Consider the following 24,875-nt stretch of genomic DNA (forward strand, 5'->3'; position numbering starts at 1 on the left):
AGGCAAAAGACAAGAGTGATTCCCTCCCGGGCATCACGGTACTGAACTCCTGCCCCCCAGAACCTATCCCAGATCTCAAATATGCAAAATGTTTTGGCCAAATCCATATCTGTGGCCCAGCCCTGCACCTAAATTCACCAAGGCGGAATCCTTAGCTTGTGCAAAGCCCAAATAACCTCAGGAATGACCTGCGGCCCGTGTTAGGAAGAAAACCACATCCCCTGCCAGACAAGCGCTGTACACCGTGAACTCCATGTATACAGCGTTCCCTGCTAAAGCCGTCTCCTTTGCCAGAGCAAGTTAAAAGAATGTGATGCATGATTTAGGAGACACCAGAAAAAAAACTAGTGGGCACCATCTCAATTTGCATCCTGCTCCGTCCCGAGCTCTACTGAGTGGTGCCCAACACTTTGGGTTATTTTCATTCTTCGGTACATAGGTCCATGAGTAAGTAGCACTGTTCTTTACTCCACAATATTCAGATCCTGCTCTGTAGACAGAATTATTGATTTCTTCAAGGGCTTTTCTACAGTGCTCGTCACTACAGTATGTAAGTGCCTCAAAAGCGTTAATCACACTCCCTTCTCACCACACCCCGCGGTGGTGGTATTGCCCCGTTCTTCAGATGAGAACTGAGAGAGAGAGATCCAGCTAAAAGGATCTAACCCTGGATGCTCGCTCGGGGAAGCCTGTCACCTGGGGGTTTTCAGTACACTTGGCTTTATGCAGCCCGTTCTGTCTCAAGCACAGCTCCAATGACTTCCCTGACCAACCTGAACACTCGGTGCATTTGCAAATCAAACCTTCGCTTCAGGTGGCCATCCAGAGAGGAAGGATACGCCATTAGTGACCACCTGGAGCAAGTTTGGTTCAAAACACTTCGCACTGATCGGGCACTCTGAGGCAAAGGCAGCACTACATTTCATTCTTTCAAGCACCTTAACTGTGACCTCCATCCTTTCGCTCCTTGCAATCCCTGCTTCGTTTGCTGTACACCTTCCAGTTTCTGCAACCAAAAGGACAGAGGTCCTCTGGACAAACAGCCTTCTACATCACCTCAATCCTCTGAGCTAAATGAGACACAATTGCTTTGGGGAAAATAGTATGTGATCACATAATTAAAGACTGCATCATAATGCATATACACAAAGGAGGTTAATTAAAGTTGCCTGTGCATTTCTTAACTCATAATTCCATTCTCTGTAATCATGCTGACTCTATAACCATAGCCATTTGAGTTTACAGAGTAAGCGACAGCTGTAGTAAATTTCCATTCTTTATGCGGACCAGTCATTAAAGAAGAGTAAGATGAACATTTTGCCACCGGCCTTCGCAGATACTTGCTGACAGCGGAGTTATGCTGAGATCCAAGAATTATGAGTTCCACTCCATGTTCTGCAAGCGAGGGCTCCCTGCTGGAGAGCCCTTCCAGCCCCCTGAGGATTTCCCCCTCGTCCTGGTCCTCCCTCTAGCCTGTCCCTGTGCCTGTTAGGTCGCGCAGACCAGCTCCAGCCTCCTTGCCTTTCCAGCATCCCATTCCAGCCAGGCTGCTACTGCTAACAACCATCACTACAGGTTATTTCACAACAGCTGGTGGGAGCAGATATGTCCCTTCCAGCCCTGTGATATTCATCATGAGAAAAGGTGAGTTAAATAAAAATGAGTAAGCTAATAAAAAGGCTCTCCTGGTTAAAAGCTAAGTGATTACAGCTGCTATACCAGATTGGAAATGACAGAAGCATCTCGTAAAAGAGTCACTACATGCACACCTACATCAAGAAAGCAAGCAGAAAGGCTGAGCTGTTTATAAATCTACCATAGAGAAAGGGATATATGAGGGGATCAGTAGCTCTCTTCACAGAGCTCTTAAAACTAATTCTTCCAGTCTCCAAAAGGCTGCATCAATTTTAAGGCCATATCTATGATCCTCCCAAACCACGAGCATGTTTTCAAGGAGTTTCTGATCAACACAGCCTCTTCTTAAAGACTTCAAATACTTGCCTACAGGCTTACATACCTCCATAGAGGCTGGCACGCGTACAGCTTGCAGACTGAGGGCTTCTGAGAAGTGCCAGAAGAGCAGACCTAACAGTGAAAAAACTTCTGTACCATGCTGCAAGTAGGGAAGAAACAGGAGAAAAGAAACAGAGCTAGTGTGATACAAACAGAGGAAGCCAGCAGAGAGTGACGGGGCTACACCAGGTGGGCTGAACAGGAATGGAAGCTGATGGAGCCGAAGGCACAGAGCAAAGATATCTAAGGGAAGAACAAGTGGAGAGAGTATTAAGAAAACAAAAGTTAAACAGGAGAAGAAGCGGGGCTGAAATGGCCAGGGCACACAGCTGAAAGCCTGAGAGAGAGGAAAGAACAAGAAAACACAAACTAAAGAAAGGGAAGAGGATACAGCTTGGGATGCAACGAGAAATAGGCGCTTCAGAGGAAAATGAGACTGTGTTAACGGGTATACAAGCAAATTTGGTGCCTTACTCTTCTACTCGCACAACTTCATCAATTTCTGAGTTACAAAAGAAATTAAAAAAGCAAAGCAAGTGAGGATACAGGCATGGGCCTAACCTCAGAGCACAAACATGAGAGGATGGAAGCACGCTGCAGCAAGAAAGCAGACTCAAGAAAAAGGGGTAAACAGCCAAGAGAATGGACAAGTCATGTGAAAGCAGCCAATACCCCATGAAAGGCCAGTCAGTGGTCAATAAAGAGATCGAGATGTTAAAAAAAGGGGAAGAAGTGAAGAGGAAGCGGAAAAGAAAAGAATAGAAAAAGAAAAGAAAAAGAAAAGAAAAGAAAAAGAAAAGAATAGAAAAAGAAAAGAATAGAAAAAGAAAAGAATAGAAAAAGAAAAGAATAGAAAAAGCAAGCCCGGAGTACAGGACTACTGAAAAAAAATATCACAATATTGGTTCTGTCAGAGGAAGGGCAAGACTTAGGCTGAAGAAGGTCTAAGGTATTTGCCCTGTGCTTAGAGGAGAAACAGGAACAGTTTTGTGGTGTTTTTTTTTTAAAAAAGACTTTTACCAAAACAAACCAGGCGAGCACATACCCTGCATTTGTGACCAGGGACCAGACTTGGAAATTTCCTCCCTTTTGTTGACCTCCAGCAGCAATCCAACCCCACAAACATTGTACTCACTTGATTACTAAGAAAACAGCAACTCCTAGCTCTCATACGGCAAAGGTAACGTAGTAAGAGCAAAGCCTACGGGACAAGATTCTCAGAAGTGAGGAATGACTGTGCCCAGCCCAGCTGGGCTGACGGGTCTGCAGGGCACGCACGGACAGACTGGGCTGCCCAAAGCGCTGTTGTGACGGTAGCAAAAAAGGTGCAACCACAAACTTCCAGAATTGGGAAGTATTGGCCCTGAACTACCTATTTGAAGTTCTCTTATTTGAAATTAGATCTTCCTATTTTAAACCGTTTTATTTTGAATCCCTCCCAATCCACCCCCAAAACAAGCTCAGTCCGATTCCCACTACTGAACGCCGATTCCCAGGATCGTAACTCTCGTTTGGGTAACTAACCACTGCACATCACCACACGCTGGCATAGACAGCGCTGCTCGGAGTCCAGATTCTTATTAATTAACCTTAATGACCAGAAAACACTGAACAAGACTAAGTCTGTACTATTCACCAAAAATCAAATAAGCAACGACCTCTAGATACAGACATCCTCATTCAGAACATACACATATATGGATATGTATATAACATATGTTATATACAGCACTATATAATATATATTATTATATAGCAACCACATATTTTATATGAAGTATGAATTATATACCAGCCTCCTTAAAGACATCCCCCTTCCACAATGCATGTTTCCCACTGAAATGCGTTAGGAGCATGTTGAGCCTGGTAAGTCAAGCGCTCAGAAGTTAGAAAATGTCAAAATTACACTAGCTGTCCGAAATTGGAACCAATGCAAGGCTGTACAGTTTTTAATTGCTTAGCCCATACTTTTTTTCCCCTACAGGATACTTGTCTTCTTCAGCGGCCATGACTGACAATGTTCAGTGGGTGAAGAACTGCTCAGTTCCTCGCTGCACCCTCATCGTTTGCCGCCTGCCCTGCACCTTGTTTAAATTACACTACTTAAACTTTTCTCTGAACACAGAATTATTCATTTCTTCCACAGCGTGTCTGTGGGATTCTTCACTACCATATCTAAGAGTTTCCAAATTACACCTCCATACCACCTTTCTGAGCCAAGGAGCTTTTGTTATCCTTATGTTACAGCCAACTCAAGACAAGAGTGCCATTACCTGCTCGCTCAGAGCGCCCAGTGTTTCAGGGGGACCAGGACCATTTGTTCACAGCATGGTTCTCCTTGACTTGGCTACAGCTGGGCGCATTCAAAACTGCCAGAAATCAGCCCCCAAGAACCCTGGGTTGGAAATTAGAAATCAAGGAATCCTCCACCTTGAGTACAGTGGGTTGAAGGTACCTTCCCAACTTCGTAAAGAACTTCTGATGGAGGCAGTAAGAAACTCTGGCTCTGCAGAGCGGCCCTTCTCTTTCCTGCAGCTTCTCATTAATTTTTCAGCCTCTGTAACAAATGATATAAGGGCCTGTGGGGGATCTGGCTTCCTGAGCTACGCAATCCTGACTCTCATCCTGAAAACCCTGTCCCCACCTCCTATCCTTCAGCTAGACACAGTCCTCGTTCTAGTTTAACTTCCCATTGCCATCTACCCCGACACCTCTCTGCGTGCCATGGGGGCAGCTCCTTTTCCTCCTGCTCAGATTTCATCTGCAAGACTTTTGAGTGTAAAAGGCAAGTTTTGTTTTCCAGTACTATGCCCTGCATCAGAGTGGGCCTAGATCCTTGGGGGAGCGCCGGTAAAAGATGCTCTGGCTGTGCTGCGTCCGTACAGACAACATGTACCAACACTGACCAACTTTTCTGAACTCCAAGGCTCTCTGACGAGACTGTTCTATTAACACAACTTTGTTCTGAACAGATTTTCCTGTTTCAGAAGGGGATGCAACTTTCTTCCCATAGATATTTTTTAACATGGATAAAACCATGCTTTATCCAACCTAATACAGCTGACCAGTATTTTCTGAAGCAATAAATAAATAAATAAACAGTTTAATATTACCCCGAGGCAGAGAGCTGATGGGGAAAACTTCAGCTCAAACAATGAAATACTAGCAAAGTTGTAAAACCTTTGAAAATAGGAGCTTGTAATAAAAAATGTTAGGCAACTTTAATTACTGTTGTTTCTGCCTGAGTAGTTGCCTATACTATCCCTCCTCCAATGCTGTTTGATTTATGAAAGACTAATTAAAAAAAAAATCCAAAGTGAAATTTATACTAAAATAGACTTATCTAGGAAAAACTTGAATACAAAGTAATAAAAAGATTGCTTATATATTATTATGTCATCATTATAAAAATAAGACTTGTCTGCATATATATGAATATATTTTGTAGAAAGAAAGTGTCAGTTTGGGGAGAAGAATTGTTAAGAAAAAAAGAAGTACAGCAGGAATTCAAGAGAGTTAAGAGAATGAAATGAGACATTAAATCACTGTCTTCTTTTTTGATTGTATGATCCCAATTATGTAAAAAGCAGAATCTGCCCCTCAGGACTAGGCTCTGAAAGACGTGAAGCAGTAAAGATTCAAGCCTTTCTCTGTATCATTATGTTTCGGTTACATTTACATTTTCAGTTGCCAGTACAGGCTCTAATGCGCAATAGTTGGAATCACAAAACCTGCATTGCGAAGGTTTGCATAAAAATTAATTAGCTTTCATCTCCAGAGAGTATGCATCCTTCCAGGTCACCACGGAGGCCACTGGAGGTGCAGCCATAGCTGCTTCAACACTGAAGCTCATTCCCCAGCTCCACTTTCCCACCTCACCAGCATAATCAAGTTCGGTGATAGAAGGGAATTGTTCCATCAACTCTTTTACAAGACTGTCACAAGCAGCTTCATTCACTGCCACAACACTTATGAGGCAGCAAACAGCTGACATCACAGGCACGGGGAATGCATTTACATTAACTGAAAAAAGAGAAGTAATCAAAAATAGCATAAATTACTTTGCTATCATTTAACAAGTAACTTTTGTTTTTCGTCCCATTAGAAAGTGCAGTACCACTCAAAGAAGGTGCTCCCAGGCCTCTGCCTCCGGGGAAGTCCAAGGCATCCTTCTGCTGGCTGTAACCGCAGGAGCAACAGGCTGGAGTGAACTAAGGGGATGCGACACACCAGAGCAATTCAGCGTGGAAAAGGAAAATCCTGCAAGGACACGCTCCCCCCAAAGCGTATGTACATACAATAAATTTTAACTTTGTAAACTGCCATACTGGCCAATATTTCTTACGTCATTCAGCTGCTTGTTGCGGGCTGGGATGATGGTATTGGTTAGCTGCTTATTCCCTGCCTTTAAAGCTGCATCTCTTCTTGCTTGCTCCAGCAGAACTCTTGCTCGTTCTTTAAGTTCTTCCTGTCTTGACAACATACGTTGCTTAAAAATAAAGAAATATAATTAACAGCAAGGCAGCCTCAGGGTACTCAATGTTTATACAGTAGTTAACAGCCAGGAGCCTTCCTATATAATAAAGGTGAGGAGTCACATGGATTACAGCTTCATGAGGTGACAGCATTCTATAGAAATGAAAAGTAAAGATGATCAAAATGTAAAATTAAAAAAAAATGTCATAGGCCTTTATAATGTAAATAAGAGTTCTCTCCTCTCCCCTTAAAACTTGATTTCTATCAACATTTAATGCCTTTAAACTGCAAATGGGGAAAAAAATAATTGGCTTTGTGGAAGCTATGTTAAATGTGCTATGTGTTTACTTATTTACTTTAATATGTATGCAAATATAATGCTTCGTTAGCTACTTACATGGGTATCGCTCATTTATAACTTAAACTGAACACAAAGAGGCTGGGTACAGGGCAAAAAAACCTGTGAAAATGCCTGATCCTACTTCATTTATGAACTGCCACAGGAGTCCCTTCCCCACACCTGTGAGCGATTCTGTAGCGGAGCAGAAGGCCCAGGAGAGGGGTGCTGGGTAGGCAGCACCGCAGCCCCCGTACGCGGCAGGACGCAGGGCACCGCGGCCCCAGGCTCTGCGCTACGCAGCCTGGGACAGACGCAGGCTGTGCCCCCACGCCGGCCGGGTGGGAGCCCAGGGAGGGACGAGCCAACAACCACACTCAAGGTGCTGACTGAGGCTCCCATCCGAGGTTCTGCCACCATGTGCAAACGCACAGACATTTAACAGCAGAGAACTCGTCAGGGTCATCTCTTCCTTCTTCTTGGCCTACTACACGCTTGCACATTGAAGTCTTCACAGAGAAGACATCCCATCCCATCTCCTCCTGTTCCACCACTGTGTGTGGGCCAAGCCGTTCCCTTCTCACCCGGCACACAAAGATGATGATGAAGAAAACTTCATGAGACTTCACCAATTAAAGGAAAGAAATTAGCTGGCTATGGAACTCATATTTGGTGATTATTACCCATCAACAGACTGCTTCTCTTGCAATAAAATAAACCTTTATGATGCTTACTCAGGAAAAAATGTAAAAATACGTGAAGCGATCCACAGTGCCCCAAACCCTCCTATATTCCTTTCCCACCAGAGCTAACGACACAATGCCAGAGAAAGCCCAAACTCAAGAAAGCCCGTCACAGGTAACACCATGAGCCTGCTGTGGCAATTCTGTAAAAAGGGCTGAAAACATTTTTAATGTATTTTTGTGATATGTTTTATTGATAATACTCAGCATTTATATAATATTCAGCGTTCATCCTCACACTAAATCTGCAAGGTAGCTAGGCATACACTTTGTTTCCTTAGAGAAAAGAAAGTGATACTGTAGTTAAGTAACTGTACTTCACGCCAGTCGATGAACAGCGTAACTTCATTTTCTGAAGTTTACATCACCATCGTGGCTATTTTCACAAGGCTGTGTGGTTTCTCAGACAAGATTTTGAAATCTCTTTGGTACATTTTAAAGTATTCAAAACTTTACAATTTTTGAATATCGATCAATGAATTGATAAGCCTTTTTGCAGTTTTTGCTTCAGTATGCAATACTCAGAAGAAAGGTGTTGCCACACCTCAGTGGCAAGAGCCTTGGAGCCACCTTCTTTCAGACAGCTGAGAATACAACTTTAATATCAAAGAGATCAGAAAGATTAACAGGAGGACAATGCCTGTAAAATATTTTTTCACCTAACGGCTCTTTTTCAGCACCACCTACTTTTCGAAGTATTTATGGCACAACAATAAAAATACCCTGGTCATCTCGCCATTTACACTGACGATACGGTGCAAATTATGAACATGGAGAAAGAACTCGAACAGCAACTCCATCCCAACTCGCAGGTGTAAGACAGGTTAAATTTCTTACCTGGGCTGTTTTTGCAGATTGATCCGCATGATTTAAAGCTGTTCTGGCATCACCGTCAGACTCGGATTCTGTTTGCCTCAGAGAAGCATGCGGTTTCTTTGTGAGATCCGTATCCTTTTTGAAGGAGTATCCAAGCTTAGAAGTAGGAGATGAACTTGGGTTTGTGACTGGCGAACCGGGATCTGCTCTCGTGCTCTCCGTGGACCCGATACGTCCCAGCTTTTCTTGCTCTGAGGAACCAGAGGTACTGTCTGAGCTCTGGTGTCTCTTCTTGTCGTTATCTTCACCAGCAGCTGTGGGAGACACATCCTCTTTTTCATCACCGACATGTGCCAAGTCACTCAAGTCTAAATTATCAGCTATCAGCAATTTCTTCCTCCCCAACACAGGCTGTGCTTGTGCTGCATCTGTACCACCACACCGCCCAACCTCTTCAGACGCAGAAGTCCTTCCAGAGCTCTGCTGGGATTTCTGTGGATCTGTGTCACTTCGAGTCCTGCGAGAAGAAGGGGAAGCTGTGCTTGGGCTTAAATGGTCATCAGGAGTTTGGTGCTCGCTCTCAGATTCACCAACACCACTGTCATTTACAAACACGGAGTCATCCTGAGAAGCAAAGTCTGCCAAACCGCTGTCCGGCGGGTGCAGCTCGGGCTCCCGGTTCAGGTCGCTCAGCTCCGCGTAGAATTTTTCCTGGTCGACAGAACTGTTTGTGTCCGTTTCATAGTTACCCACTTTGTATGTGCTTTTACTACTGTTCTCCTCTATTTGAACCACGTTTAATTCCTGGCCACAGAAATGCGCCCTTATTTGATAGAGATAGGTCATGACAGTCAGTTTGTCAGGTATCGCTAATAAAACCATGTCAGAAGGTTCCAGCAATCGTGATATTCCTAAACTGGCAAATCCATCATATGCCTTTAAAAACAGACAAAATAAAGATTACAACATGGCAATTGCTTACATAACATAACATTTCAAGAATGCAAGTGGAAGTTTCAGTCAAAATAAGCAAGCCTAAAACATACCCAGTATTACAGGAACAGTATGAGTTCAACTCTTACTACTTATGAGTCTTTTGGCTTCATTACAGCAGTTACCTTTTTTTTTTTTTTTTTCACAATCCAACATCAAACTCATCGATTTTTCCCCAATGGTTTCTAGATATCTCCCAGAGTATCCCAACAGCAATGCAAACCCAAGAGAATATGGCCAGTGAAGACACTCAAATGGCACTGTTTCAAATGTTTTTAACATACCTCAATAGCACACTACACTAAAATCTTTAGTTACTCAAAATGACGCCACTTCCATGAGTGAAAAGCTGTTCATGAAACCACAACTTAAAAGCCCTTCTGTTTGCACTCAGAAAACCTACCAATGTCTTAAGTGGTTCTTACTCAAGTAGCAGGAAACAAGCACACACAAAAAAAAAAGTGTAAGAGTTGGACCAGAAAAAAAGCAACTAAGGATGGCTTTTTAAGATAAGAAACAAAGATATAAGAAACACAACACTAATCCATCTTGGGCTTTATCACTGGCGATCAACCTTCTCTCTTCTCCTGGTCATGTAATTGCAGTGATTTGTGTTGATGAAAAACTATGTCCAGATAGGCAAAAAGACCACCACCGCAGATTACTTGATATAAGAGATATATCACATTAATCCAACAAAGAAATGCATTTTAAAAACATTTGTTGATACTACATTTATAAGAAAGAGAAAGTGAATTTCATTCCCACTCCACTTTCATTTCCCAAAGCTGAACAGTTTGCAAGCCTCCCACTTTGTGAGGCCACATTGTCTCCTTTCTGCTAGCCCTTTAAGCCAGTGGGCTTGGTGCATCAGGTTTTTCTAGTTTTGAAGAATTAGAGCCGTTTCTCAATTTACAATTAATTATTACTATCCTGGATTAACCCTGGAAGACAATATTGAGTTTCAAGGAAGCCTTTAAAGAGGCCTCCTGTTAGCGTAGAAGCACTCAGAGCATGCTGGCTTCTCCCCCCGCCGCGCTGCAGCTCTATTCTCCTGCCTCTGACGGGGTCCGAAACGTTCACAGCTGCCCCTATGCTACTGGGAACAAAAAGGGATGCTAAATGTAAGACATGGACAAGAACCTGTCCTTTCACAGGGAAACAATAACACACATCACTGGCTTCAACTCTACCCCAGTTTTACATAATTTCCTTAATGTATTTAGTTTTAGAAGGGTGGGAGAAAGAAAAGAACCCGACTCTTTTCATCCGCTTGGTTTTCATGCCCGTGAACGCTGCAGGGTGAGTGCCCGCGGGCCCGGCCGCCCCGGCAGAGCCGGCCGTTTCACTTGCTCTGCACAAAGCGGGCTCCCCCGTCCCCCCGCGCCAGGGCCAGGCCGCTTTCATCTTGGCCACTTCTCCAGCACTGCTTCTGACAGCTGGAATTCATCTCCCACAGTTCCTGCGCGCTTCCCCGCATGCTCAGGTATAACTTGCCGCAGCATTTATGGTGCAGTCATTTTTGTATCACTTTAACAAATGATTCACAGAGTTTACCTAGACGTAGAAATTATCTGAATAATTTGGTTTTAAGCCCTTCTGGCTCTCCCTGTGCAAAATGATTTGGCCTAAAATAATTGCTGGTCTTTGGTGGCGGATCGTTTCTTGGGAAGGTTCATTATGAGAGATTGTTATGCCATTTATAACAGCAGAGCTGTGCGTAGATCGAGGAGCAGCAGCGGAAAACACAACTGCTGTGTTTGCTGATACAATGCTCCAGACGGAGTAGAAGAGCAGGAAAAGGATGGGTGGGAGGGAATGGAAAGAACTCAGGTGGTAGAAGAGGGACAGCTGTCATTTACCCATTCCTGGGACACAGAGCTGGAAGAGCAGGATCCGGCTGGATACGGAGAGGAGGGAGGCAAGAGAGGTGGCACTGAACAGAGGCGAGGAGCACAGAGAGAGGGGAGGCAAAGGAGAGCAGCGCAGGGATCGGGGGGGCAGCCTAAGCTGGGGCAGGTACTGGGAATGACAGACGCTCACGCACCAGCAGCACAGCGGCTGGGCAGAGCAGGGCAGCGAGCCAGCTGCATGGTCCTGCGGACCAAAGGCAGCACCAGGACGTGTGTGTGACTAGGTGGGTCAGTGCTGACTCAGTGGCACAAACAACCTGTTACCCCTCACGGCGCGCAGTGGGAGGCACCATCCGAGGAACGGAAGGTTACCTCAGGATGGGCTGAGCAGTCCATGGCAGCCAAAGCTGACACAACTTGACCTGAACTCTTTTATGCTCTTAATTTCTTATTCATATGCTAACAAAACTAAATCCTACGAATATCTCCCAGGGTCTGTAAAATGAAGGTGGGGACAGCGTTTCAGAGTTGTCACTGGCTTAGAATGGGTAACACTACAACAGGACTGAATTTGGGACGATGGATAACCTCGATCCAGCTGCAACCACTTTTCACTGTCTGCTCAGTTCTTCTGGCGATGCTTGGGATTAAACACAAGTTTCCCACTGATGCCAGATACTTATTCCCCATCCCCTCTTCTTCTCATTCCGGATGATACACATTCTTGCCTCTCTCCTTTTGAAGCACACTAGATATCTAGATTGCTATGCCAATGTTTTACAGCCATTAGTCTATAAATAGCAATCGTACGTTGGTGAGCACCCACCCAGCAGCGTGCGGTGGATTCTCCTGCACTGTTGGAAAAGCTGGGAGCTTCTTGCTACTCCAGTGCATTTATAACTGCCTCGTGTTTCTAACTTGTTTGTAACATGGTATTCACAGAGTAAATTTTCCAAGTGAAATTACTTTTTGTTAAACAGAGGCATAACTAAGCCTTGATTTTGCAAATGTTTTTATGTGCTTGTTTAACTGTGCTCCCTGTGTGATCCCACCGAGGTCAATGAGCAACGCCTACACACACAATTAAATATCTGCTTACGATTCTGTGGAATCAAATGTTAGAAGCGAGTGTGAATGCCTGTTACAAAAATATGGCCATCAGCTTAAAGGTAAGGAAACTTTCCATTTTGACTCAATGCCATCCCTGTAATTCTGAATTCTTCTGTTCAAATGTATATTCTAAAATAGGGATTCCTTCCTTGCAAAATGGAATATTTTCTTAAGACAATCACTCAAATTCAAATGTATTGAGGAATTTAGTAGAAATGGTCAAAAACTGGAGGAAAAGAAAAAGAAAAAAGTGCATCACTAAAATGGAAAACTCCAATCAAACATCCAGAAGATATATTAGTATTTCCACACGATAATCCCTCAAATGAAACAAGGTACTCTAAACAATAAAATAATTAAACCCAGAAGTTCATTAGTAGAACCATACTGTTGTGCCCTTCCACTTCTCATTCTTTCATCCCCTCCAAACTCCAGCCAAGTGTAGTTTAGTAGCTTACATTTTTAAAGTGCAGGACATGTTATTAGCAATATGAAAAATTTCTGTTCTTCATAAGGGACTATATTGCCAGTAAGCTGCAATCTTAACACATTTTTAATTATTAATTACTAATAATCAAATGGACATATTAAATAAAATTAGTCGGTTAATGTTACTGGGAAGGCTATACAATACCTAGATGTATGTGAGATTTAAGTAGAACCACAACTCTTTGGATCAGCCAGGAAAGTATGCCTGTAACATTTCTAACTTTTTCAAAGATAATCCTGGTTTCTCTGTTGCTCCTGACAGAAGTTTGAATTTGCAGTGGGCATTATGCTCCCCAAATATCTTTGAATTCTGAATGACGCTAATGTAAACTGGAGTAGCCATTTGGGGGTTTTTGGTTTGGGGTTTTTTTTGTTCATTTTCTTGTTTGTTTGGGTTTTGGGGTTTTTTTTGAAAGAGATAATTATATTGCGGAAATTACAATACAAACGTGCACACATACGTATATTCAGGACACTAAGCCTATTTACCTATCTCCTGATGAAATTTCTTCTTTTTTAATTTACTGACAAGCTGATTGACAGACATCAATTGGGATCCATCAGCACAAGCACCACGGGCAGTATTCCAGCCATTTCCTAGCTATGTAACACACTGACATATTGGCAAAGATCAGATGTCACAGGCAAAGACCTTTTTTTATCTAGCATCAGTGGCAGCACCAATTTGGCGAATGCCCCGTGTGCTATAAAGAAGGCCCGATGATGTGCCTGTTGTAACAGCGCGTTTCCGTGTGTAATTATACACAGTAACTGCACTGAAATAGTTGTCTCAAGATTTTTATTAAAATACAAACACGGTCACGCGCTTCTAAAAGATATACTCTATAGGTTAACCTTTAATCTGTGGCCACAGTCACCTATTAACTCCTTTCAGGGGGCAGGGGGGTGTTGCTTCAGACAAAGAAAATTGACCTATTCATCCACAGATGTTATTTTAATTGGTTAGGAGGAATCGCTGTCAAACGTGTTCCATATCTGCATGGAATGTCTAGGTAGCCATTGTTGCCAGTGCTGCATTCACTCCAACCAAGGGCACGCAGGGTTATCGGGCAGAACTGTGTGAGACCAGGAAATAAATCTGCAGGAAGCAACTGGGATACTCAATGTAGCTGTCAGGCGAAGGCTTGCCAAGTGATGAAAGGAAAAAACCTGCACAATAACAACAATCATTCCTTCTTCAGCCCTGGGAACTATAGCTTGTGAGAGAGACGGGCCAAGAAGTTCACCGTTTGCCATCACAGTTTCATAAGGAAAAGATGACTGATTGGACTGCCAACATTTTTAATTAATTATCTATTCTTTCTCTTTTTATAATCCAGCTTAATGAGCCTGGACGCTCAACGAAACTTTAAGTACAAAACCATATGGTCACAGAAAACACTATGATGTCACGGATAATCCACTTAGGTCATCATAAGACCCTGTATTAGTATGAAAAAGGTATCACTGGCCAAATCACTCATTAGATAACAGCCGCTCAGAGGTATTTCATTATTTATAATGCTTAAATTCTATTTTAAAGACGAGTAACTCCCTGGCTGACACTTAAGAGTGCAGGCACATTATAAGATAATTACCACAAACACAAATGAATTTTAACAAAGCACTTTCAGGAATTCCACCTATCTACAATCTAACATTCCTGAGTTACATTTCCCATATAATATTGAACCTAATTAATTTATTCAAAGTATATTTTTATAACTTCATCCCAATTAAATTTAGTGCTTTTAAAGCAATGTAAAAATAAAATCACAGCACTAAGAAAGCAGCTACTTAAAAACAATTCTCAGGCGATCTTCAGGAACAATTTTATTATCAGTGACTCACATGAAAATTATCATTTCTAAACGTGTCCCTAGGGCCCAGCAAAGCTTCTAACAGGTCTAAAATAGCAAGCAGAAATAAAAAGTCCTCTGGTGACTCCCAAAGCAAGTTCCTGATACTTCCAGAGAAACTTTTTCCACCTTTGCATCACAAAGGTACAAAGGTTGTTTTAAAACAGCTGCCCAGCACAATGCTATAAACTATTTTGCTAATAATTCAGTTTATTTGCAAAGTATTGTCTCAACACTTGGCCCTAAGCTTTCCATGTGGCACAAACCACTTCACTCGGCTGGTGCAACGTAGAAGTAGGTGTAAAATTTCATCTTTAAAAATACAGAAATCACCATCAAAGCACCATCAATCGTGACCGACACACGACGCCCCATTACAGCAGCAGAAAAAGTCTGGCGTACGACAGACCGAGAGCACTTACGTTGTTTTTTTTTTTTTAATTATGTGGCTGATCAGAAAAATCAAGAGGAGTGATCGCAGAAGGCTGGGCAGCCCTTCCCTCTGCTTTCACACTTAAACTCTAATGCCAGCCTTGACTTGTTGTGAATGTTAAAGACCATGACAAACCAGAGTCAATAATGCATCCCATTGGAACCGCAGGAGGCCGAATACCTTCTGTGAGCAGCAGTTACAACCTTACAAAACAACCACACTTCCCCAAAATTAATAAAAACCTGCAGTGAAGCCAAAATTGAAGCTATGTCTTTTCTTTTTTCCTGGCAGTTCTTACCTTTTTGTTGTTCTCTTTAATATCTTGAGGATTCAGGGACTTGTAGTCACTGAGGGGGAAAATGGCACAGTAGGTATGTACAGTATTTGATAAAAGCAGCAGTTTTAAAACAAACCGCATCTAAAAATTTGACATACAGAAATATCATACAGTAACTAGCAATTTCACAGCAATTCAATCAACAAAACTAATAGTGTGGAAAATTAAAGGAATAAATAAATAAATAAATAAACAAACATCGATTACATGTTTCATTGCCTGAAGCTTTCTACCTAAAAAAGAAGTTAAGGCAGGACTAGAGGCCAGCCTTGACAACCAAATTTACCAGCAGGTAATCCGTCCTTGTCAGTGTACAAAGAGCTTATTCCTCTCATCTCATTTCAACACTAGCACAATTTTCATAATCATCCTGAAGTCAGTTCTTTGTATAAGATTAAGAAGAAGAAAAACAAATCACAGAGAGGGGGAGAAACAATTGTTTATGCAACAAGGGAGAGCAAAGAGGTCATAAAGTCTGAGCATTCATAAATCTGTGTTCTTAGAAAGGATGGTTCCCTGCTTGAAAGACAAGGGTGAAAAAAGTTCAACACCTGGAATGAATAGGGATTTCATTTTTACGTAAATTTAAATGTTATACATTTCTGAGAGTTAGTTTATGAAGGCAAAGAGCATACAACTTACATCAGGTCTGGTCTAAAGTGATGTAATATTGCACAAAAGGATAAACCATTTCTCCACGACGTAGTAAAATTGGTGATTTTCACTCCCCTATAGTTTTTTGTAACTTCTTTGCACCACACGAGCAGGGACTGACTCGCGTTTGGCTTTCTCCCCAAAACAGGACTTGGTATCGGGCTTGGCTGGAAAAGAGAAAAAAAAAAAAAAGGAAAGAGAAAAAAGAGAAGAAGATAAAAGAATTTAATGGAAGATGTGAATTAACATTAGTTGACCTAACTAGATGATCTGCATCCTTTGATGTGAGTTCAGGTCCTTCACAGCTGTCAGTTTACAGTGACTGTAACTTGCAAAAGACACAGACTGCAAGTTTTTATCTCCAGTTCTCACCCTTGGCACTTGTCTCCAAAGGATGCAGATATATGGGATTCCAGATCTCCGTAGGAGAACCGGCCAGGAGTTGCACCAGTGGAAACACCACGCTTAAACACTTAAGACACAGTCCCACACAGCCCGCGATACACACCCTGGGCAAGATTTCCCAAAACCCAGCCACAGGAGAGTACCCGCGAAGCCACCGGTAAGGATGCTAAGGTGGCGGGGGCTGGCTGGGAGCGGGCGCGAGGCAGAGCCGTGACCCCCCGTATGGCACGGGGGTCGGTGCCCGTGACCAGGCCCCGCAGGAAGGCTGTGGCCGCGCTGCACCTGGTTGAGCCACAGTGCAGGCTGGCACAGGGCACCGTGCTCCTGAACAGCCGCTCCCAACCAACCGTACCCAGAGAGCTGCCTCTTCCAGGCTTCAGGTTTTCCATGTGGAAAAGGAATTTCGGCCATAAACCACTATTGGAGGGCGGTTTCTAACAGGTATCATTATCTAATAACAATTGCTTCCCGAAAGGGTATTTTGACGCTTTTAGTAAAGTTTTTGTTAGCACAAACCAAGAATTAAAATGGAATAAAGTATTTCAGGCATTTGGCGTTTGTCACTGTCAGCTGTTCCGCAAATTCACACAGAATTGCTTACTGATTGCAGCTGAGGTCTTCAGGAGATACAGACTAATTTCACCGGGAAAATATCACCACTGTAAAAACTTCTTAGATGTAATTAAACAGACTGAACTTGCCGGACGTAAATCCAAATTCTGATTTACACGGGAAGAACTGAGCCCACTCAGTCTTTCAATGTAGTATCATTAAAAGCATACGTAGACAACAAAACATGCTGCCTGTGCACCTTATAGCTGGAGAGTTCCCAAATTAAGACAAAAATAGAGCAAGGCATTTACTGTTTACTAAATTACTCTGTTACTCTGTCACAGCCACAGAAGCGCCCCAAGCAAACCCTTTTGGCCATATTGCCTGTTTGCGAAAGACCAACGATGCCCCCCCTTGACTGCAGCGTGTCAGTGTCAGCAGTTAGCTGCCAGCTACCAACTGATTTATGCTTCCACTGCTGCTGGGGAAGCACATCTACAGAACCAGGAAGGCAATTTTTCATTTACCGTGACAGTCAGCCCTAAAAAGTTGTTTTATAAACACACCTACCTCATCATCAGATAGAAGCACTGCCAGCTCATTTAGAAAGAGCAAAATGTATACCTTGCTGAGATTTTTTTTTTTTTTAAAATGCCGGATCATAGGTACAAAATAACTTGTTAAAAAGTGTTTGGTATTTTTTTTTAAATCCTGTCAATGATTCAAATCAGCACGAACAAATCCTTTAATGCTAAGACATATTTCTAAATACAATAATTAGCATCTTAACAGGGATATATAAAATAGGGGGGAAAAAAGCAGCAACAAATGATAAACTTTCTTCACCATGCAACAGATCTTAATTAGAGAAACAAATATTGGTTAAGAGCTGCCAGACAGTTACTCCAGAGTCAGAGTGATGTAATTAAGATCAGGTTCTTCTCCAGTTTTTTTTACAACTTGAAGCAAAACCCAGTAACTAACCACTGACCCCAAATTTAAGGTGCTACGTTGGCTTAAAATATATTTGCTACCTGAATTATATAAACAGAAATAACACCACTGGGAGAAAATAATTAAAATGGTACTATCAAGATGTGGAAAATGATATTTTAACAAATTTTTAAAGCACAGAGCTACATCTTCAAACCATAGGGCACTACCTACCAGATACATTAAATGTCAACTATAAGGTCATAGTACTTGTTACTGAAACTCTCTACAGAAATGTTAAATGTTCCAGTCACCACCTAAATACTTTCTAGTTAACTCTAAAATTGCCTTAGGCAAAATTACCATTCAAATGCCTTAATTGCACAGCTAACAAACTGAAGATGTAATTGATTTTAAAGCCAGGTTTTGCAAAATTCTAAACTTATTGATTTAATACCTTTGGATGCCCCTTGGTATTTTGTTTACATATTATCATTTTTTTAAAGCCCTGATTACAATTCCTGGAAAATCTGTACTTAAGTTGGAGCTTTTTCTCCCGTGTTTGTCCTTCCATTTACTTTAGATTTTCTGAAAGTATTCTATGCAAAATATACAAGATTCAGCATGTGCATGATGTATTTACACAGTTTTCTCTTCTCTAGCTGATAAAGCAGAAATTATATATGGCTTTCTTTCCAGACTTAGTACTCCAAGTTTTTTTGGATAAAGGTGAAGTTAATCTTATGATAATGTTATGCTCTTATTCACCACCTAAGTCAAAGCTTTCATTATTTAATCTACAGCATAAGCACTCAACTCCAGACACACTGGAAATGACTGAGCAATGGCAGAATTGTGCGTGAGCACTTGACACCCCTTCAGAAGGGTTAACAAACGTTAGCTTTGATTTTTTTGTGAAGCATCAGTATGAAAAAACATTTCCCTTCAATACCTGTAGGTTATACACATTAGTTACAGGTTCAGTGCAAACACAGTTACTACCAAGCGCCTATTTCTAGCATATATTTGTTCTGCAGAATCGGTAGGAACCTATCAAATGGAGTTAAAGTTCGATTAGCTTTTTCTTACATAATTCTTTTCAGTACCGACTACACAATTCTTCTAAAACATACGGCAGTTGCAACTTGGCTTTCTGAGCTGAAAAGCTGAAGTCCCTGAGAACTTGCCTGGAAATGCCACCACCAAGCAGGAGCTTCCCACAACAGGTCACCAGACCCGCTCGCTGATCAGCTCCCCACTGAACCGCGTACAACCGACTTTTATCCAGCTTGGGTTAACTGCGTGGCAAGCGCAGAGGTTCCAGAGCCGGTCCCTCACATGCTAGCTCACACCCTGGCACAGCACCATGTGGGTAGATTTATCAGCTGGAGTCAGCACTAGCTTCAGGATATCTTTGTTTCACAGTCAACAGAAGTATCTTCACTTTATTCTTCTACATGTGCTGGAAGCTTAATTAATACATTTTATAGCATACACATTTTTCCTCTTGGGAGATTATCCCATCAGACCATTACTCTATGTTAACAAGAGGACAACAGCTCTAGCATTAGACTGCATCCCTGCATTTTAAAATACTTATTGTGTTGCTGTTCTGAGGGACGCAGCAGCAAGCGCCCCGATGGCTCGCAAAGCGAGGGTTGAAGCGCATCTCCAACATCCAACACACACTGGCCAACGCTCAGGAGAAGAAACTCAAGACGGGACCTGGTGATGGGAACATGGGGCGATGAACCGAGCCCTCGCGTGAGGCACAGGAGCAGCCGGAACACAGCTCACAGGCTCTGTCTGCGGCTCCCCAGGGCCCGCTGGCAGGCTGCAGGGCAGGGGGCTTCGAGGGAGCAAGGGGCAGTGCTGAGGGCTGGAGGAGAAAGGTGCTGAGAGGGGTAAGAAAAAAAAAAAAAGAGTACATAGCAGCTCTGGGAATCGGGGTGGAAGATTTGAGTTTTATATTAATGAACCCAACTCCCCAAAAAGTACAGGAGTTGAGAGAACAGCCGAGGAACGGTAAGGAACTGCAGGAGGAGAGGAAGCGGAGACTGAGGCAGGGCTGGGAGGTCAGAGCTGGGAAGATCTACAAACAGTTCTGCTCCTCAAGAAGGAACACAGGCAATGGCCCCACCTGCTTATTTGACTGAACAAAATGGAAGGGATTTTCCCTTACCCCAATCAAAACTGCAGCGCTGCCTAGGATCCCTGAAATCTGTGAAACTGTTAAAATGCAAGATAAGGTGAATGAAAGAAACATGCAACCAGGTGAGACAAAATGCACAGCATGTGGCTGGATAAAAAAAAAAAAGTTTGGGAAACTCAGCTGAACTGAGTGGTCTGAAAAATGGTAGAAAGGTGCAATATAAACAAGACATCCAAATACATTTCAGTCAAATAGATAATTTTATATCACCAAGATGGCACTCTAGAATTTTATTTTTTAAACAACACAGGGCTCTTCACAGAGGAATTGCTTAGCCTGAGTACTTTAAATTGAATATCACTCATTTAATAGAATTTATGCCTTTGGCAAGGTCTGTACATTTCCAACATGCATTCAATTTTGTTTTTTCTGGGCTGTGGAACGGTCCGGGCGTAAAGTCTAAAGCTGATATTTAATCAGTATCAGGACCGAAATAGAATATGGAAATTGAGTCTGCAAAGACAGAATAAAACTCCTTTCTTTTTTACTCCAAGGATGGAAAAAACCATCCTCATGACCCAGCTGTGCTGAAACATTCTTTACCTAGGCTAGTTAGTTATTTTTTAAGTAGCAGGTCAGCATAACATCATGACAGCTTCAGTGACACAACCGAATACACGTGGCGTTGCTCTTTGATTCTGGTAAGGGAAGCGCGCGCACGGGTTAGAGACCAGATATTTCCCAGGAAGAAGTGTGAGGAATTCTGCTAGCCTCTCACTCTGATACACAGACTTAGTGGTTTAGGAGTATAGTCTCTAACTTTGTTGTTCTCTATTTGCATGGCATGGCATATGGTTACCAAAACGCCTCTAGTCCCTACTGTCCCTGAAAATGAAGGAGATCTGAAAACCCAGCTGCCGGGGAGAAGACAGATTCACTGAATTTGTTTCCTGTATATGGTTAATTACAGGTATTTAGGTAACCTCCAGGTTTTTCCAGCCTCAGACATCTTAAAACTTTGCCTTCCTCACTCTTCTGATGGTGCCTACAGCTAATGTGGATACGCAACACAAGTTTGCCACTCTCACTCGCTGACTCACACCTAAACTCAGGGTTTGTGCTGCCTATGGCTGAGTCATATACACAATGGTTGTCCTTCAGCGTCCCTGCCTGCAAGGTTTAGCAAGTCCGTCATGCTTGACTTGGTTTCATGACTTTTACTTGTCCAACCCCGCAAACAAACACGATGTTATTTTTTATTCTAATCATCACTACCCATTTCTTCTCACACTGTGCCTACCTAACTGCTTAAGGCAAAAAGCATATGGCACCCAGCTTCATTTAAGCAGTACGATGCAAACGCTCCATCAAACATCGCATTTCAACTTGCCTGTGACCTCTGGCATGAGAGCCAGCACACAGCATTAGGGCACTGCGATGGGCGAGTGAATATACTGACGTGATAAGAGCCTCACAACTGGTATTTTACAAACAGGGAAATGGCCTGAATTAAATAGCTTGCCTGAGCCAGTAAAGGGAATCAACTGTCACCAGAACTAAGATGCTACCTGGTGTGAATCTGGCGTACGCATCCCACCAAAGTGCTCCTCCGGACTCCGGGGGCAGGCGACAGTGCTCAGAATAGCCAAAACCCAACTGCCAGACTCAGACAAGTTAAGATGAAGTCGAAGACTGGCCATCCTGAAGAGAGGCACGCATCGTTCGTAGCCTCAAACACTCTCCAGGCAGCTTGCTCAGCGTCACACACCAGTTCCACATGCTCTGCCCAGGCTCTGTGGCGTCCACCCTGCGTAGCAAAGAGACCACGTGCTGCTGAACCCCTTCCAGCTCCCAGGAAAGCCGAAATGGCAGCCCTGCAGACAGCTGCCTGCTCTTACAGGGTCCGGTTACTTTTGCTCTGAGCACAGAGGAAGTGGTCCGGCAAAAACACACGGTATGTAGTCGCACAACTGAAACATTTCCATGTATACAACCTACAGGCATACAGTGCACAGAGACAGGAGAGGTCACAGTAACTGAGGCTACCTTAAATCCAGCAGTTCACAACTGCCAAGTATTTAATTTTGTAATTTTGGTAATTATCTGGTAGCCTGCTTTCGGCTTTCACTTTGTCTAGCAATGAAGTAACTTTTTCTCAGCGGAGTCTTTTAGGGTTTTAGTTTGGTTTTCATTGTTGGGGATTAAAAGGATAAAAAAACCCCAAGTATTTGGGAACTGAACTCCAACCCTTCGGAACCACAAGCCACACACATCAACTACCAGACAATTTCCTCACTTGGGCAACAGGACACGGAGCCTGTCTGCTCATGGGAACTAATTAAGAACAAGACAGACTGCTTATTTCAAGACGACTACCTCCCCCTGTCGATGTTGCTAGCAGAGGATAACAGCACTGTAGCACAGGAGCAAGGGTAGCTACCTCACCAGGTTGAGAAGCCCTAAATTTGTCAGCTAATGGCAAGGAGATTATGCTAATGAGCTGGTAAAGGAAAAACCAACCTGAGACAACGTAATGAATTGGTTACTTATGTGCAAGTAATTTCATCTGATGGTCAGAACGGCCATGAGAAAAAAGCCCCAGTGAGCTCCTTCCCAGCTCCCACTATTACAGAAGGATTGGCTGAAACTTGTCCAGCTTCTCTTCCCTGAGGTCGCATCATCTTTGTCTTGAACGACATGTTTTCAATTAAACAAACTGGAAATGGTGTCTAGCTCATACCATTAGGCAGAAGCAAACGCTGAGCTCATTCTCTGATGACTACATGTATTTGTAATGTAACAGTATGAGCAGGTCACACGCAGGGACGGGGCCTCATTTCCCAGCTCTGGGAAGACAGACAGGCATTTTCCTTGCGTCCACCTTCCTCTCCCCAGCTGCCGGTGGCGCAGGGGCTGCAGCCTCCGCTCCTGTGTAATCTGCGCTGGAAGCCCCGACGAGCTGCCAGGATGCTGCCGGCGCACAGTCCCTGGCTTTCTGCCACGACGGGAACGTTCAGGGTTTGGGGCAGGTTGCCAGAATTAAGCAACTTCAACCACAGATGAGGAATAGCAATTTTCAAAGCTTTTAACTTTGTTAAATGTGAACTGAACTAGCAAAACGCACCTCCCTGGGCCCAAGGCTATCTCTGCCACATTTCAAAGGCCTGCAGCAAACAATGGAAGTGTTAGAGCTTGTCAGGAAAGGTCACAAGAATCTCTCTAAAAGCAAGCACAAGGCAAACTAAAAGTGAGAGTCACTGCCAATTCTTCCTAAAAACAGTGAACTCTTGTTGCTTTTGCAGGAATTTCTTTTGACATCAGCCATGAAACAAATGCAAGCCCTTCTCTCACTCCTCTGAACGTTTCAACAGACGTTGTTTTTTCAGGCAACCTTCTGATGATGTATCATTAAGGTGACATTGCTCCACAGAACTTTACAGATACCTGTTTTGTAAAGCTACTGCATCATTTAGATTAATGCACGGCCACAGGCAGATTTATAGAAGCATCAGTCTTCGCCAATGAGAAACCTTTGGTTTAAGTACTTGAGAACAGAAGACGGATGCCAGATTGGTACAGGTATTGCACCAACGGAGGAAAACAACCTCCATGCGTGGAGGGGCTTAGAGCGCTTGGTATTTTTAAGCCCGGTATTGATGACACAGAAGCTGATGTAGAGCGCTTGGTATTTTTAAGCCCAGTATTGATGACACAGAAGCTGATGCGGTGCCCCTGAAGGGCAGAGTACACCTCTTAAACTGAGGGTGGAAATAAAATAAGCATGTTCTACAGTCCTGCGTGAGGTGTTGATATCCATGAGCTGACACTGGGCATAAAGACAGCTATTCTCAAGAAAGCTCCTTAGGATAGCTATAGTCAAATGAGAATTTAATGGAAACAACTCAGTTTTAGCCTTGATAAACTACTGCATCGACAGCCCACTCTATGCAATCAATCACAAGATGGAGGTTAAAAATATTGCTTCACCACTCAGTGGTAAGGAGGAGCTATCCACAGATGATGAGGAGGCATCTGAAATGTTTAATGCTTTTCCTTTTTCTTCACCCGTCCTGATTCTACAAGTCAGATGCAAGCTGGAGACCGGCATTGCTGGTATCGGACACAAAAAGGTCAGATTGCAGCCAGGGATGGAAACAGCTTAGACCTGCCAGATGCCTGCAGATCAGCTGAACACATTTAATGTAATCCTAGGGTACTGGAGGAACCAATACGAAGCAACATCTGCAATTAATGGTCAGCTTGAAAACGTGAAGACAGGCAAGATATTAGAAAAGCAGGGAAAGTCTACATTCCCTTCCAGTCTTTAAAAGCATAAAAAAAAAAGAAAAATCAGAAGAATGCAGAAAAGCTAACAAAAAAGAGGTGGGACAAACAATAGAGTTGTTTCTTAGCATGTGAAAGTTAAAAGGAGACAAGCAACAAACATTAATTTATCATCAACAAATCACGACAACCAGTCCAAGTTCCTGCTGTAAGAGGGAAGCAGGCAGGGGAGAGAGGAAGCTGCAGGTAACACATTATGACTGTAGTTCAGCTCTTTTTGTTGTCTCCGAAGACGCTCTCATAAGGAAGCACGGAAAACAGTCTTAATGAGACACACACTATAGGTGCAAAACAGGCTGGAAAACTATATCCGAGACTAGTTTTAAATGATTATTGGAACTATCCATTAAAAAGGGTCCTGCAAGAGTATTTGTTG

The 24,875-nt window shown here is 42.9% G+C and overlaps 1 protein-coding gene across 15 annotated transcripts in view; it reads right to left on the bottom strand.

Moving 5' to 3' along the window:
• The window catches only part of EHBP1 (EH domain binding protein 1), a 226,290-nt gene that overhangs the window by 64,980 nt on the left and 136,435 nt on the right, over positions 1 to 24,875 (bottom strand). For all 15 annotated transcript variants that reach the window (XM_055713338.1, XM_055713345.1, XM_055713344.1 and 12 more), the window contains 4 exons: positions 16,102 to 16,280; positions 15,421 to 15,469; positions 8,407 to 9,321; positions 6,359 to 6,502 (listed from right to left, as the gene is read on the bottom strand). In XM_055713338.1, coding sequence (XP_055569313.1) covers positions 6,359 to 6,502; positions 8,407 to 9,321; positions 15,421 to 15,469; positions 16,102 to 16,280 — 1,287 coding nt within the window. The remainder of the gene's footprint in view (positions 1 to 6,358; positions 6,503 to 8,406; positions 9,322 to 15,420; positions 15,470 to 16,101; positions 16,281 to 24,875) is intronic.

Source organism: Falco cherrug, chromosome 6, assembly GCF_023634085.1.
Source record: "Falco cherrug isolate bFalChe1 chromosome 6, bFalChe1.pri, whole genome shotgun sequence".
In the NCBI taxonomy this organism is placed as follows: Eukaryota; Metazoa; Chordata; class Aves; order Falconiformes; family Falconidae; genus Falco; species Falco cherrug.